We start from the raw sequence: 18062 nt of genomic DNA, 5'->3' as shown, positions 1-18062 counted from the left end.
GCAACTACAAATGCTCTAGTATTTGTAGTCCAGAGATTAATGAACCCAGAAAAACTGGAATCGGTTTCATCAATTGTGTTTTTTTACAATGGAAACCCACAGGTGCAGAGAGAAAGTATCTGCTGGTACAGGTGCAGCCCAACCCCCCACCCAGCATCACCACCTGTGGAGAAGAGAAGGATCCCCTTAGTCAGGCCGCAGCCACTCCTTGACTCTGACATCTTCCCTGCCCTCACTCTACACATCCCCCGCCTCCCCGCCGCCTCACTTGGGCGGTCCATTTATATTTACCACAGGCCCACAACAGGTGTAAATATCTGCAGTATAGTCCCCAGATTTTAGAATACCCAGATTTTCGCAGAGTATTTCCGGTTCCACCACTTAAGTCGGGGCAACACCTAATGAAGGAATCCTAAAGATCCACTGTGGAATACGCTACAGGTGAGTAACATTTTATTTTCTTCGTTTTCTATACCAACTGTAACCCAGAGGTGAGTGCTAACACATTTTATACATACTCCACAGGGTGACGCCTTAAATGATATCATTGTTGTGAATGATTTGTCTTTTGTTGACACCCTGGTCAGTAAATCAGAAATCCAATATCCCATCTACATGGGCAGAGGTAGGGAAAGTGTTATTGACTTTATGTTAATATCTAGAAACTTTGCCTTTTTGGTAGACAGTTTTGAGGTGGAGCCAAACAATGCCAGCGACCATAACACCCTTACCGTATTTTTACACGTAGCTGTTCAAAGAGAAGGAAGGTGATGGTCGCCCCCTCCAGTATAATATAAATCAAGGAGTGAGAATGAAATGGAATAAGATAAATCCGCCCCAATTTGAGGAGAGTAAGGTTAAGGCAAACTTAAGTGACATTCTGAAATGCCTTGATCATGACTCCCCCCTGAAATGGTTATACAGGGATTTCAGGGAATTTGTAGGAATGAACCTAGAAACCTGACGAACCCATCTGTATTAAGGGGTATCAAATGGTTCAACGCTGAGTGTACAAGGGCCCAAAAGGACCTAAAGAAGACACTACACACAAACCCACGAGATAAGGCCTTAATTAAGAGAACAAGGCAGTCCTATAAGACCGTAGTTGCACAGAGGAAAAAAGACTTGAGAAAGTTGGCCTGGGAGGACCTAGAGAGAGCAAGGGCAGTTAAATATTCTAAGAGATTCTGGGAGGTAATAAACCACCCATTGTTCTCAAAGGAGCCTATTGTGTCTACAGGGCGAGTTCCCAAGGGGTGCATATTAGCCCCCTTTCTCTTCCTCTTGTACACAAACGGTCTTGAATCTGCCCTAAAAGACCAGGAGCTAGACTTTCCTAGAATTGGGGGAAAGCCGATCCCGTTGTTGTCATATGCAGACGACACAGTCCTAATGGCTTTAACGGCAAATAGCTTACAGAAGTCCCTAAATGCTCTTACTAATTTTATGTCAGCCCTGTATCTAAAGGTTAATTTGACCAAATCCTATGATATGGTCTGTGGACCTAGTCATACCAAAAAAAGAAAGTTTATGGTAAAGGGTAATACAATTGACAAGGTCTCAAATTTTAACTCCTATCACAAAATATTTAAACAGGGGGCCCTGGGGAAAATATTTAGAGACCAAACAGTATTCTATCCCCAAACTGAACCTCACATAACAAACAAAACACCGTTGGTCTAGAAAAACAAGAAGTTGGACAGCAACAAACTAAAAATGTTTTGGTCAAAAAAATCCCTTTAAAAAGGACAGAATCCCATCAGCCCACCGTGGTGGCAAATTTCGTCATCTGGGATCTCCTCTTAACTGCAAATACTAGTGCAGCCAAGGGCTACACCCTTCTCAACATGGGAAGAGAGCTCAAGATATCTTAATCAGTGGGCTGGAGTGGGCTCCACTGTGATCCCAAAAATGATGAGATATGATTCTGTTTTAAGAGGGGTGATGATGATGATTGCAGTGCATGTAAATGAATGTGAAAGTTGTGAAATTTAAAATTGACTACCAGGATACTAAACAATTTTAATAAACGTTATCCTAGTGTCAAACATAAAAACAGTGCGTATACAGTTTGAAAAAATAACTGTAAGAAGTCCACAAGGATGACAGGTCTACATGTTTCAGCCTATGGATTCTCTAATCCGGGCTTTCATCAGGACCTAAACAGATGGAATCGCTACTGCAATATAGTGGATTAAATGTGTGAAAACTAAATACAAAGTCTCAAAAGAAAGTGGTTGGTTCAATACAACCTACGATCCCCTGTGTATCCTGAAACCGGTCGAATATCACAGGGGTATTGGACCCATTCCTAAAGAAACAAAATAAGCAGGTTTAACTATTAGAGACCAAACAAAAGTGAATTGCTGTCCAAATTTACATCATCATGACATTACTTTTTTGATGATATCAATATTTTTCAAAATTTTTTATCAAGTACCACTAAGTGTACAAGTCACATAAGGTATATTTCAAAGTGTTGTCGCGCTTACCCGTCTTTATGCAGGAGTACTCCTCACCTCACCTGGCATCCGCTCAGGGAATGAGGCACCGCTCTGTATTACAGGTGAAAACATAAAAAGCCACTGTCAGAGTCCAAATCCTCTGAACAGTGGCTACCTATCATATTAGCAAGGCACTATCACGCAAAACTCTGGTCAATGGAAAGATCCAGGAGCCCCTGAATATCAAATGGAAAGATATGTATTAATATGTCTAACCAGACAGCTATGAGTGGTATACTCCTGTGTCTGAATCAACCAAGCCAGACTATCTGGCCTGTATAGAGGTTTCCTACAGAAATAATATTGCTGTATGAAATTCCTCTATATGTAACCATGTCCCAAATATACTTCAAAACAGCTTTTGAATTCTACCACGTATTTATATGTCTTATCAAGCAAGAAGGCCTGTCTGTTTGTGTCTTAAGCCATTAAGAAGCTCGTTATCGCTTAAGGGACCGCTTTTGAGAAGTCGACATCTGACTTAGAAACATTCTAAAGTGAGATCTTTACTCAAGGGAACATGGCTAGAGGAAAAATGCCCCACTCATACAGTCCCTCTTAAATACAAATAGCATCTAAAAGCTTCTCAAAGCTATTAAAACAAAACATTTAAAGACAGCCAGCCTGATCGCTCCTTACCTGTCCTTTACCCTATTCTGTGCACTTTATAAGGATCAAGGGCCCGGTTCCTCATTCCTTTTTTAAGAGAAACCCGCCCACCAAATTACCAGGAAGGTTTTAACCTCTTATCTTTGTCTTCTGAAGCAATCTGTACGGTAGTACTAAATTTTATTAGGATTGCTTTCTTAATAAGAAAACGGTATGAAATGTAAATAAAATTGGTGTTTTAAGAATTTTATGATCAGGTATTTTAAATTTTACTGGTAAACTGTGGAGTATTTGAGTCAAGCGACATTTTACTGTATTAATTTGAACTGTAACTTTTTATATTCTGCAGGAATGTTATACTTTATGGTTTATTTAAACCGAATAAAGTTATTCTTGACTGAGTGCTAATGTCATTGCATTTTGTGCTAACCCTAAATATTGGGCAAAGGCCACAATTGTAAGCAGAACAAAGCATCCTTATTAGCTCTATAATGCTTGCTAGTATTTTATGTCCTTAATTCATAACTTGTTTTAAAGGTCATCTGCCTCACTTAGACCCTTATTTATTATTTCTTCACTAAGATTTACATGCCATGTGTATTATCTCTCATGTGTTTTTCATGCTTAATAAACAGTGTTTTTTTGTTTTGAATTTGCATTCCAGAGAGCTCAGTCCGAGGAAATGGAAAAGCTTCAAAAACATGCAAAGACGTCCAAAGAGAAGGACAATGTCAAGCCGCTGGATAAACCCGAGCAGTAAGAACATCTTATATTATATGTACTCAGTATAAAAGAGAGATGCTTATATCTGATAAGATGTCATTTGTAATTCTTGTATGTGACGGTTTCACACTTCTCTTTTGAAGAATATGAAACTTTTGAAATGGCATAAAATCACATATTTCACAGGGAAAAACACTTTGGATGTTATGTCATGAGGAGGTTGAGCCATTCAATAAGTTACTTCCTGTGTTCTGTATTGGTATTTGTTGTATGAATTCACTGTTGACTATCCCAGCCTTCACAGCTAGTTGCGTCAATTGGATTGTTCACGACATTCAGTGTTTATATGGGTTGCGCTTATAATCCAAACAGGAGAGGTGCAAGAGGAAGGAGTCTATGGGTGACATGTGGGGAATATTCTTCCTTTTTCTTTTTTTTTTAAAAAGAACTTTTTTAAATCGAGAGCGGAAAGCGCTTTTTATGTCCTTTTTGTATGAATTGCAATGATTTTAATTAATTGTGCAAATAAACATATCTATCTATCCATCTTCTTTACAGAAACTAACTTATTTATACCTATGTTGGCCATCATTATACCAAACATGCCATCCATGATGTTAGGCATACAGACAATAAGTCAGAAATGTCCAAAATATGTTAGGGTCACTATTACACTAGAGCAGGCAGTCAACAACCTGTCAGGATGGCTGTTATGCCTGCTCCATGGCCGTTAGTGTCATAATGTCAGAGACGCCCATAATATTCCGGAATCCCACTATATCCCAAGGAGGCCTACAATATACCAGGGCCAGCATTATGAATGGGGAAACCACCAGACAATCTGTGATGGCCAAACATCCCAGACATAACCACCTTTCACCAAAGCCAAGCAAAACAATTCCTTTCCCTACCCTCCCTGAAACGATGAAGTGTGGGGCACATTTACCCTCTCTTTGCTCACTTACTCCAGCATGAGCAGCATTAGCCAGTGATGGCTTAACACCATTATATACAATCGGGCTCTGCAGACTCATCAATGAGACTGCCTAAATTCCAATGAGGCTACAGTAAAGGAAGCAGTCCTCAAACACAGAAAACTGAGAAAATTCCAATTGATTTAAGATTAATAATTGTAAAGGTAGATATGCACAGCAAGATGCTTGAAAGAATTGTGCACTGTGGTCCATATACTGGCACAATAGTGGACACAATTGAGAGTTTGTTGGGAATTCAGGAGTCAGAAATGATTAGTTAGGAAGACCTGGTTTTGACCTTCTATCAACTTCCATATTCGCGTCCTAGTAAATATGTGCTATAACGTTATGTAGTTTGCTCTTATCTTGTATAGCAACTCTAAATAGGACCCTAAATTCTAATTAACTCTTATCACTAGACTCACTAACTCAGCCTGTGAAAGCATGACCCAAAATACATATAACGGTATTCGCTAACAATATTACTGCCCTCTGGTAACACTGCGTAATAGGATAACCAAACAACAGAATAATAAACTTCCTGTCCTTACCAATCACAAACCCACAATTAGAAATGTAAATCTATACATAGCTAAGGTATCTGCATATATATAAAAAATTAATTAACTTTTCTCTAGAATAGAAATTGCATGCAAGTAGCTATGGTATACCAACTCCAATACTATTGCGTGATATACAACTAACTACACCACTTACAACTAACATAATAAATTAAATCTGGGCTCCATTGAGTACCCTACTACACCTCTACCGAGTATTTCAATTCCTGAACAGGGATAGCTAGTGCTCTATAAACCTACAATACTATATTAGTTGTGCATGTTTTATTGTGATCTGGCTTGATAGCGCAGCTGTCGCCAGACAAATATGTGAAAACCACCAGGAGAGGGGCTTTGGCTCCACCCACATGTTGAAAGTCAGGAGTAGATGTTTTGTTTCGGCAAGAAGTTATGTCCTTTCACAAAAAAGTGCTTGTCCTCCTCACACCTATTATCATTTTGTTTATTTATCCAGTTGCCTTAGCTTATATTTTCAGGGTCATGCACATTACATTGTAATGCTATCAAAGTGCCTTAGATAACTAGATAATATATGGTGTTGGTCTCTGGCAGCAGCACAGATAGAGGGAGAGCTGTCATTTAGCTACATAGATATAGCTATGGGCTAGCTTGATGTGCAGGGAAATATTGTGCCTGGTGCTATAGGTCTGGCCTGTTTATTAGGAAAATGTATTATAAAGGCAGTAGGCCTGGCTTATTTACTGTGAAACGCATATGGTAAAGCTAGTACACCTCTGAGTGTGGACTGTTGGGACATTATATTACAGGCCAAAAAAAGGAATTTGGTTACCTGAAATCTCACAGATTATCATTATAGGCAATGATTGTGGTCTTGGTCGCATAGTCTGACAAACCCTGGGAGTAGAATTTCCCTGTGATGATTCTTGTTAGACCCTAGTGAGATGGGCAGTATATTGTTTTGCTAAGTTTAATTTTGTACATATATGTAATTTTATAAAGGTATGTCTGATGGTTGCCAGCTTCTGCGCACATCTGTGGGCCTGGGTTGTATATAGTGTTAATCTACTGGGAAAATTTCACTGGGAAAAGTTATGTCAGAGTTCTAAGTGTCCTCTGTTCATAATGAAAAGTCATGACAAAGCAAGTAGGCCTTAATTACTTATTGTGAAAGTAAGGGTTAAAGGCAAGCAGCTTTTAGGGGTTGAATTATTATTACACTCTGATATCACCAGCAGGCAGGCATTTTATTACATGGAATCTTGCAGATTACTGTAGTTTCGGGTTTAGTGCTGGTGGCCCACAAGAACAAACCATGGGCATAGACAATTTGCACTATAAGAATCCTTTTTAGGATCTATTAGTAGGAATTTTGTGTTGTTTTGACAACTGTATTTTTATGTATTTGTAATTTTATTACCGTATACCTGGTTATTGCCTTGTGGCAAGGTTTATGAACCAACACTGAATTGCCTATTGTGACAAGCCAATGATAATGGTTATAGGCGTGTTTATATCATTCAGTCAGGATTTGTGGAACGAGCTACTCACCCGTGATGGTCTCAAGGCGCTGAGAGGGGGGCAGCAGATCCATTCAGCCGAAGAGCCAGGTCTTGAGAGTCTTTCTGAAGGTGTTCAGGGAGGGGGCGTGCCTGATGTCTGCCGGGAGTTCGTTCCATGTTTTGGCCGCGATGTGGCTGAAAGATCTGCCGCCTGCTCTGGCTCTGTGGATGCCCGGGGTTTCGGCCAGTGCGAGGTTGGAACATCGAAGGTTCCTTTTGGGTACGTGGAAGTTGATTCTGTCGTTGAGGTATTTGGGTCAGGTGTTGTGCAGGCATTTGTAGGCAGGGGTAATGATTTTGAAGGTGACTCGTTTCTCCACGGGGAGCCAGTGGAGACCACATAGCTGTGGGCTGATGTGTTTCTGCCGGGGGGTGTTGAGGACGAGTCTGGCAGCGGTGTTCTGTATCATTTGGAGTTTGTTGATGCCGGCGTAGAGTGCGTTTCCATAGTCCAGTCTGCTGGTGATGAGTGCGTGAGTGACTGTCTATCTTGAGTCAGGGGAGATCCACTTGAAAGTGTTGCGGAGGATTCGGAGGGTGTTGAAGGAGCTGGAGGTGATGGCGTTGACCTGTTGGTTCATAGTGAGTGATGAGTCGAGTATCATGCCAAGGTTTTTGGCGTGGTCTGAGGGGGTCGGTGGGCTTCCGAAGGGGAACGGCCACCAGGTGTTGTCCGATGCCGAAGGGGTGGTTCCAAGGACAAGGAATTCAGTCTTCTAGGTGTTGAGCTTAAGGCAGCTGTTGGTCATCCAGATTGCTACTTCCTGCATCCCTTTCTGGAAGTTGAGTCTGGCGGTGGCGGGGTCTTTGGTGAGGGAGAGGATGCGCTGGGTGTCGTTGGCGAAGGATACAATGTTGAGGCCGTGTTGTCGGACGATGGCTGCGAGGGGGGCCATGTAAACGTTGAAGAGGGTTGGGCTCAGTGACGACCCCTGAAGAACTCCGCATGTGATGATCGTGGGGTCGGAGAGGAAGCGTGGGAGTCCGATTCTTTAGCTTCTTCCGGTGAGGAATGATCGGATCCAGTCTAGGGCTGTTCCTTGTATGCCGGCGACATGTAGTCTGGCGATGAGTGTACGGTGGGAGACGATGTCGAAGGCTGCTGATATGTCGAGTAGGATGAGAGCGTCCTTGGTCCAGGAGGGTGCGGATGTCATCTGTGGCAGTGAGTAGGCTGGTCTCAGTGCTGTGGTTGCTCCGAAATCCGGATTGGGACGGGTCGAGACAGCGTTGTCTTCGATGAATCATGTTAGTTCCTGTTGTCTGTTTTTTCTGCAACTTTGGCTGTGAAGGGGAGGAGCGAGATGGGCCGGTAGTTCTTGAGGTCGGTGGGGTCGGCTGTGGGCTTCTTGAGCAGGGGCCTGACTTCTGCGTGTTTCCAGTTGTCTGGGAAGGTGCCTGTGTCGAAGGAGGTGTTGATGATGTATTGTAGTTTGGGTGCGATGGCAGTGGTAGCTCTGTGGTAGATGTGGGGGGGCAGGGCTCCATGGGGGCTCCTGAGTGGATGCCTTTCATGGTCGAGGTGGTGTCTTTGGCTGTGATTGGAGTCCAGGTGGTGATGGTGGGCTGGCTGGTGTGCACGGGGGCGGGCCGGCAGTGGTGTCTCATGGGTGGTTGACAAAGTTGTCGTAGAGGTTTTTGATCATGAGGTGGAAGAAGGTTCCGAGCTTGTTGCAGAGGTCTTGGGACGGTGTGATGTCTGTGGCATCGCTGTGGGGGTTGGTGAGTTCCCGCATGACGATGAAGAGTTCCTTGAAGTTGGTGGAGTTTGCGAGGATTTTGTTGTGGATGAAAGTCTTTTTGGTAGTTCTGATTTGTTTATGGTAGTTGGTCATGGCGTCCTTGTAGGTGGTGTGGTTTTCGGGTGTCTTGGCATTTTGCCAGTTCTTCTCCCGGCATCTGCAGGTGCGTCTGGCTTCTTGGAGATCGGTGGTGAATGAGGCGGCTTTCCTGGGGCAGTGTTTGTTGTGTAGCAGGGCGAGTTTGTTTGCGCAGTTGGCGATCCAGATGTGGAGTTCTCTGGCTGCAGCGTTGGCGTCAGGTGCCGGGGTGTGGTTGTCTTGGGTGAGGGTGGAGTTTAGTTGCTCGTCAGTGACTTTGCTCCAGTTCCTTCTTGGTGGGCGTGGGGCAGGTTTGGGTGCTTTCGGTTTGTTGATAGTGAACGGTACGCAGTGGTGGTTGATCCATGGGGGTTATGTTGTGTGGCTGAAGTGAACGCTGTTTCCTGCTGCGAAGTTCCAAGTTGCTTAAGTCCGATGTTGGCGGGGTTGTCCTGCAGGGTGGTGGAGTTGGGGTCGCTGGGGTTGTTGAGGTGGAAGTTCAGGTCGCCGGTGAGTATGTAGTTCATTGAGGCTATGGCGTGGGGTGCGGTGAGGTTGGTGATGGTTGTGGTGAAGGGGGCCCAGGGGCCGGGGGGTCTGTAGACAAGGGTTCCGCAGAGCGTGGAGTTGGGGCTGGTCTGGATCTGGAAGTGCAGGTGTTCGGCTGAGGGGAAGATTTCACTGGAGGTGGTGAGGGGGAGGGTGTTATTGTGGGTGATGGCGAGGCCCCCTCCCGGGTGGTTGAGGCAGTCCTTCCTCTGGATCTTGTATCCTTCTGGGATGGCGGTGCTTATGTCGGGGCCAGAGGAGGCCTTGGTCCAGGTCTCCGTGAAGAAGGTGATGTCTGTTGAGAGAGAGTCGAGTAGGTTCCAGATCTCTAGAGCATGTTTGTGCACGGCGTGCACGTTGAGGAGGATGCATCTGAGGGCGTCGCTGGTGTTGGTTTTGGTGGTGCTGGGGGCAGGGTTGGTGGTGAAGGTGAGTTTCTGGCGGCAGTGGAAGCAGGAGAACTGGCCGTGGGTCGTGTTAGGCGTGGCTTTTTGGCAGTCTCTGCATCTTCCAGGGTTGAGTGCGTGGAGGGCGGCAGAGTTGTAGCGGTGGGTTGTCATGGATGCAGGGTCCCTGGCGCTGGTCGTGGTCGGGTCGCGGACTGGGGCAGACAGGCTTGCCTTTGGCACGCCTTCGGTGCTCTGGCAGCGCGGCCGCGCAGCAGGCTCCATTAAGTAGGGGAAGGGGTTATTGGGAGATGGGTGGAGTCTAGGGGGTGGTAAAAACCAGAAGGAACGAAAATACAGAGAAGTAACAGGGAAGAAAAGAAACTACAATGGCAGGCCCTGAAAAAAGAAAAACAAATAAAGAACAGGGAGGCTGAGTTAACAGGGAGAACCAAGGCAATCAGGCAAGCATGTGCAGGGAGCGGGTCGAGAGCGGTCTCGAACCCTGCTCTCCTGTGTTAGCAGCAGCGACGGCTGTGCTGTTTTGCGTGGGGGAGAGCTGTTCCAATGCCAGGAGGTCAAGGGCGTTCCCTTCTTAATAGCCACCACAAAGCAATGCACCAATGTTTTGCGACTGCAAAACACTTGCAAATTACCACCTACTTCAAGTAGGTGTGTAGTATTCTTGCGTTATGATTCATGCTCTATGTTACCTTGCCCAGCTGCTCAGCCTGTGTGTGTGTGTTCTGTATGGAATGTTGGTGAATAGACCTTGAGTGGAATGTTTGGGTGACTGGATGAGTGAGGACAGTTGGTGGATGGGGCTGAGCAGCTGGCAGGCTGCTCCTGGTGGGGCTGCCCTACAGCATTTTATAGACCTGCTGATGAGACTTTATGATACCTGTTTACTTACCTGAATAAACCTACATTGATCTACATCCTACCAGCGTGGAGTTGATTACTACAAGGTGGTTATGCATTCGCAAATGAGAAGGGGCCCCCAGTGGACCCCTTTCCCTTTGCACATGCATCCAATATTATTATTCAAGGGCAGGCAGTGGTCCAGGGACCACTGCCTGCCCTTAAAAAATTAAACAAAAACGTTTTATTTTAATTTTTTTAAATGCATCCCGTTTTTCTTTAAGGAAAACGGTCTGCATAAAAAAAAAAAGCTGCTAGATTTAAAAGCTGTCCCAGACATAGAGGTCTGCTGAGCCCAGCAGGCCACCATCCCTGGGATGGCCTGTCATTCCAATGGGCTCGCAAATTGCGAGTGTCTCATTAATATTCATGAGCCTCGCAATTTGCGAGCCCATTGGGAATCACAAACAGTGTTAAACACACTGTTCTACATGCCAAATAGCACCTGGCAAATTGCGAGTCGCAAATGCGACGCAATTTGCGAAGCACTATTTGGCAGGTTGTGCATCTGGCCCACATTGTAATCCACAGGCCATTGCACACCCTTGTCTGGTGGTGGAGGGTTAACGCTAGCTACGCTAGAGGCATTGTCGCCATTATTAAGTGTATTTTTTTAAACACAGGGTCCCACTGGCCTGCTATCAGTCTATTAGGCAGTGCCCGATGGGATAGTGTGATACATCAGTTTGTAAACAGACAGGGCAGGCTTTAGGGCAATGCGACTAGTGCGGCTACACTGGGTGCTGGCCTGTGGAGGGGGTGCCGACCTCAGCTGTGTTTAGCAGAAACTTATGATTGGAGAGATGAGGGGCACTTATGACCGGTCGTAGTGAGAGAATCCGAGGAGGCGTTCATGTGGTGTGGGGGCGCCAGAAATTATTCTCACACCGGGCACCACCAGCTCTAAAGCCGGCCCTGTGAACAGTTTCTTTAGCAGTTTGTGGGCCGATTTTATTGCCAGGGGGGCCGCTTTTACTGTTCATTTCCCTGATATTACTTTAAACTTTGCCTGCAGCAAACACAAAGGTATGCAGCCCCCCATAACTTGTAAAAAATACCCATACAACGTCTCTTTACAGGCTCAAAAGTGGCCTGATTTGCAAAAGTGGCCTACTTGTTTTAGCTACATGGTTCTCTAATCGGGGCCACTTTTGTTTTGGTGCCCATCCCTCCTTTTTCTCCCAGTCCGACCCCCCTGAAAGAGTGAAGTTTTGGTGTTGAGAACAGAGGCACTTGATAAACCCTCCATGGTAAGATGCCAAAGTGCAAAACATAGCCATTTCCAAAATCTCAAAATCAGGGCAGAGATTGTTGTTTGAAGATACAAAGCTACTCTTAGTGAGGAAACATCCACACAAAACTCTTCTTGCTGGAATCAATGGTAAAACACGCATGACAAGATTAATTAAAAGTCGGCGACTCAAGTTTTACGCGCAAAGTGAACATGTTTTCATCCCTGACAGTAGCAGGAAAACCAATCACGCCTGTGCGGTGCCATGTCTGCCTGTGCCCTAGACTGAGGCAAGCACTGAAGTCTCAGTAGCCTATGAGGAGCTCAGGAGGGAGGCCTGGAATTGGTAGAAAGTACAGGTGCAGGTGGGGTGGCTGGCAGAGAAGAGGGTGGTTTATCTATGAATTGATTGGGGGTCATTGAAACGGAAGCAGACCTCAGCTTGTTTTTGCCTCTGATCAGTCATGGATTATACGCACCGTGCTGGAGTTGCCAATTGAATGTTTGCATGAGAAGCTTGTGGTGATGGGCAACAGAAATCAAGTATGATGGCTGACGAGGAGGAAACCGTGTATGCTGAGCCCAGGCCACCAAAGTCCTGATTGCATGAAACCTTGTCATGTATTTCTTCACTGAGCTCAACTATGAGCAAATGCAGAATGGACGCAGCCTTGTGTAGCTGGACTGGCATAATATGCGAACACTGAAAGACGAGGCATGTTAGTTTGGGAAGGAAAGGTGTAGTGTTCATATTTAGAGCGTGAAGGTGGGCGGTCCAAGGGGCTGACAGTTATGCATGAAGCATGAAAAGCAGGCGTGGTGCAGAGGGATGCTATGAGATGCCCAACTCTGAGTACCGAGGTACTGCTGCTGCTAACAGTGCTGCTGGCAAGTTGGTGAACAGGTCTGAGAAAGATTCCCAAGCTCTCCCTAAGCATCAGGTTGGAGTGGTGCTGATGGGGTGGAATCGCATCCCGCTCATGCATGGACCCTATAAAGAAGACCAGAGTCACAATTGCAGTGAAGTGACGGACAACGTTTCAGAGGTCACTCTGGCACTGAGCAGCATAATTGCTTCTACAAGCGGGTCTCCTACTTGTGCTGGGTCTACACAACAATCTACCTACTGCTTGAGCTGTGGCCGGTGTAGTGTCTGCAAAATGAGCCAGTGTCTCTTGTAGTGCATGCCTTTTCCATAGACGGTATGAAATGGAATGAAATGAAATCAGCAAAATATGGTCACTCACACTGCAGATCCAAATGCAAGGCAGGACTGGGAACCGAAACCGGCTCTGGCAAACAGCTGGGGCGTCCTGGGGAGGGGAGGGGAAGTTTGCTAGCGAACCAATTCCGTCTCACTGCTGGTTTTTGTTACAGTGGGCAGATATTGCAGTTATGCTGCAAAACCGCCCCCTCTAACAAACACGGTCCCCCAGGGGTCCAAAACCGGCCCCCACCCTGGCGACACACCAGGGTAATGCCTGGTGCCCGCTACAGCCAGTCCAAATGTGAACGGCACCAGAAACAAAGCTAGTGACTGAAGAGGGATGACCCATTCCCTCACTCTATGTATTTTGTTTATTGGTGGATCAGGAATGTGAATAACATTTCAACAAAGCAATGACTAAAAGGGGCGGACTCAAAGCTGCTTTAATATGTAGGTAATAAAAATATGTAGGTATTATTATTATGTAGTCATTTTGTTGATTATAAGAGGCTGGCAGACAAGGAAAGGTTTATGTAGGCCAGAGCTAAAAATGCACCTGTGGCAGGGATGCATTTAAAAATTCACTGAAGTAGAATCATATAAAGAAGGGATTAAGAAATAAATTAAAATCAGCAAAATGATTTCTGTAAAAAATAAAACACAACATTCAGTAGAACGCAAACAAATGTTTCTGTATGCAATTGATGTGAGAAGCATACAACTGGAAAAGTGGGATAAGGGGTTAGATGCCTGATGTACTATTCCCATTCACAAGCCAGGGATGTGCAAGTTGCACGCCGACTGGTTTGCGAATGGAAATGCAGTTTGTGATGCGACCGGTGTACTAATAAATCACATACAAAATGTACATTTGCAAGGGATGACAAGTTGACCTGCCTAATGAATATCAATTAGGGAGGTCGCAGTTTGTAACCCCCTGTGATTGGCTGCACATGGGATAGGTCTGGAATGGACAGTAGACTGTAGGCCCTGTGTTTGCATTCCCAAATGTGAAACATTTTGCTGTAAATCAACCTATATCCATTAAAAGGACCAGCGCTGCTTTCAAGAAAAAGATTCCTGTTTGGGAAGACCGTGGGGCGAGCAGGTGTTGGTCCCCTTGTGGTAAATAAAATCTTCTTTACCGGACTGAATTTCATACGGAATCTTAAAATAAAGTAAAATAGCTCAAAATAACAAGAGGCAGAATCCGTGGTATAAGAGGTTTTCTAAATGGGCTTTATTCCACTCAAAATGGCCGACTCGAGTCGCGGCCTTCAGGTTCCGTCACCACGAGGGTTCAGGAAGTGAAGTACAATACTTTATTGACAGACATGCATTTTTATAATAAGTACATTACAATGAAACGAATGTAGAAGGCGTAACATTTGATAAGAAAAGTGACATAACAGGTACGTAATCGAAACTAGGCGTAATAAGGAATAAAAGAAACATGATTGGTTAGGATTATCAGACATAGGTGGATCTATAAGATAATACTTGGCATAGATGCGCGCGCAGCAGCATGACGTGTGAGTGACGTGCAACTAGGGGGTGAAGGGACTTGACATTTAGCTCTACATGTGGAGACGAGAAGTCTGGGGGGTCAAGTCAACCTAATCCCAAATCATATCTAACATCCTATGTTTAAAGAACTATGTTATCCACAAGGAAGGACTCTTCGGACAGAATCTAGTCTATACTGACTGTGTGCGTGCACAAACGCCTAAGTGTCTATATGAGATGCGAGAGGCAGAAAACTTTCCATGGCAGCAGGGCTATGAATCACTTGCAGGAGGACGGAAAGGCTGAGTCCTTTGCTTGTGAGCTAAAGGAAATGTTTACCTAAATCACTAGACAGGAATGCATCGGCTGAAGAGCAAGATAGATAATTCGAAGGTGAAATACAGCTTCTTGGCAGGCAGGCGAAAACTGGCCGAGGCAGGCACCGTTAGCTGCACAGAGAGTAGGACAAAGTTCATGGATACAGATGCGAGCTCAAGCTGAAGCTGTCAGAGACAGAGAGCAGGGAAAGGCTTTGAGGACAGAATCGGGCCTACTTGCCTGAACTGTAAAAATGGAGTAACTTAGCCATATAAAGTCGGTGGCCTTTCATACTTAGGAATCGAATATCCAGCCCATTGATGGCGGATCTGACAGAGAACATGTCGACGGTAGACACACATATATTTGCGTTCTTAGAAACTGGAACTGGAGGGAACATACATGTATTTGTAACATGCATATAGAACCGTTGGGGTCCAAGATAGGGGACATAACTGATCAGGAAAATCCACATTTCCACATTCCCTCCTTGTCCCCTACTTGCCCTTTAAGAGATATCAATCTTCATCATTCCATCGATTTGCTCATGGAGCATCATTTCTTCTTCCTTCTTCTTCCGGTGTTTTGAACGAGAACTGTGATATGGAATGCATGATGTGGCACACAGACCACAAATCGCTGGTCCACATTGCAGGCATAAACAACAACTGAAAAGCATAAGAAGGCCAATACCTAGGAAGGATAGAACTCTCCATCCCCAGGCTGATATCACACTCCAAAACCACCCGGACCACGTCCAAGTGTCTGGATTCTCGTGTATCTGGCTCACAATCTTATGAAGGCGTGTTATAGCTTTATATACAGATGGCGAATTTTCTGGTATAAATATGCAGCAGCTGGATCCGATGACCCTGCAAGCTCCGCCCCTATCGGCCAGGATGACGTCAAGGACAAGACGATTCTGGAGAACAACAATTCTCATCACTGATTGTTCTTCTGTCAGATTGCCTAGGGCGGCTATAGTCTCGTTTACTACAGCTTCAAGAGTCTTGGTTAGTCTGCGTATCAGCTTACTATTTGATATTGTACCTATATAGGGAAAGATACCTTTATTGAAATCTACATACTTGTCCCATGCCGTCTCAGTATAATCGACAACTGGGAGATCTCTTCGCTCTCTATTGTGTACTAAATGAACATTTCGATAATAATCAGGGGGAGCTAGAAAAACAGGTGGCAAAAGGAATGCTATGTAACAGGTACCATCCCAATCTAGAGGCAGACGCATATATGCAGTCTGACCACATATAAAGTAAGAATGGCGAGAAGCTCTAAATGAAGATTTACCTTGATCACTATATTCTACTGTAGTAACGCATTGGCTATGGCCCATGTGTATGGAACCAACTTTTCTTACACATAATTCACCCTTAACTGGAAATACTGACATAGTGGGCAGAATTAGTTCAACTTCGGTTTTGACATTCAAAATCATAAGATTAGGCGTAAAATTACCTAATTTATACACTTCATTTTCTAAATCAGTTCCTGTTCTACTGGGGTGACCCTCCTTATTAGGGTGACAGACTTTGAATAAAACTAGATTCAGATTTCCCCATATCCAATGTTGTTGATAAACTGCTGTGTCTGGGTCTATGGAATTTAATAAACTAAACCATGCTCCACAGGAGCCATTGTGTGTGAACGGATGTGGAAAGAAAGGCAGAACTCCTTTGTTATTCTGATAGGGAGGGAGTCGGCCACACACCCAACAATTGGTGGCATTACTAGTCTGATGGGAATGATGTAACATACTAATGAAGGTGTTGTTGCGCAGCGCAAGTCTATAGGACAACTCATGTGGGGGTAATTCACTAAAAGAATGTTCATCAGTTATATTGAAAGCACGTTTAGAAACAGGATAATACATATGCAACAATATGCTTGCAGTAACTATTAAAAAACTCAAGGAAAACAAAATTAATAAAGTCACAATACAGTGGCTACGCAGTAATTTACAATAAGCATGTCGTTTTATTATGATTCTGGACTCTACATCATTCAGACCTAAGGGATACATGTCGGGACAGATTCAACCGCTTCACCTTGGAGAGGACTTAAACAATCAAATCGTCCGACAGTTTGGATCTGGACCTGAGTTTCTGCTTATAGAGTTCGGTGCTACTGGCCTCAGCCAAAGGTAGCTTTGAGTCAATGGGGGAAGACACACGAGGAGTACTGTTTGTGTCAGGAGGAAGTCCATGAAATTTCTTTATATGGCTGGAATGCACCCAGCCTTTTCTCCCTTCGGTCTTCACAGCTGTTCTGGTTGTCAGCAGGACCAACTCAGGAAGCCTCCACCTTGGCTCCAGTTGGGTTTTCCGATCAAAATTCCTGACGTGAACATAATCGCCGGGAATTACATCATGAGGTTTCACCTCGGTGTTGTCGGGAAAAGCTGCGACTACCTGTGAACGACAAGATTGTAGTGCAGACATCAAGGAAGCCAGGTAATCTGTCAGCATATTACAGTCAACATCAGTTATTTTACGGGGTATAGGCGTCCCCCACATATTCGGTGGTCTACCAAAGATCACCTCATAAGGTGATAGCCCTGTTCGAGAGTGTGCTACCATCCTCATGTAAAATAGCGCAACTGGTAAAGCTACTATCCAGTCCACACCTTTTTCCTGACATATTTTAGACAGTCTGATTTTTAAAAGTTGATTATGTCGTTCCACGAGACCTGCTGCCTCGGGGTGTCGGACACAGTGGAATTTCCACTGATATCCCAACAAAAGCGAGACATGTTTCATTAATTCGGATGAGAAAGGCTGGCCGTTATCTGAATATACAACACGTGGTAAACCGTACCGTGGGAAGAATTCTCGAACTAGCTGCTTGGCAGTAGTCGGGGCAGTGTAATCTGATACGGGATACGCCTCTGTCCAACGGGAGAGAGCGCAGACAACTACGAGAACATATTTGAATCCTCGACAACGTTCCATCTGAATATAATCCATCTGGAGGACTTCAAAAGGATGGTCAGGAGGCTGAAATCCACCCTGCTCTACGGGAACACTCTTTCCTGGATTAAACTGACAACATATCATACAGGTACGAACTTTTTGTTTAGCTGCTGCTCGTAAATGTTTGTTGAACCAAATATGCTGAATGCTGTCTAGCATAGCCTTCTCTCCTAAATGTGCTGGACTGTGAACTGTAGCTATAATGGCTTGAACCATGGAATCA

General features: G+C 44.7%; 1 protein-coding gene across 1 annotated transcript in view; it reads left to right on the top strand.

Annotated features, from left to right (window-relative positions):
• FMN2 (formin 2) overlaps positions 1–18062 on the top strand; it is a 656752-nt gene that overhangs the window by 418370 nt on the left and 220320 nt on the right. Inside the window, exon 9 of the mRNA XM_085612201.1 lies at positions 3778–3869. Within this exon, the coding sequence (XP_085468327.1) occupies positions 3778–3869 (92 nt within the window). The remainder of the gene's footprint in view (positions 1–3777; positions 3870–18062) is intronic.

Source organism: Triturus cristatus, chromosome 6 (assembly GCF_964204655.1).
Source record: "Triturus cristatus chromosome 6, aTriCri1.1, whole genome shotgun sequence".
NCBI classification, from domain to species: domain Eukaryota; kingdom Metazoa; phylum Chordata; class Amphibia; order Caudata; family Salamandridae; genus Triturus; species Triturus cristatus.
The sequence above is the reverse complement of the archived record's forward strand: the minus strand, read 5'-3'. Positions and strand labels throughout refer to the sequence as shown.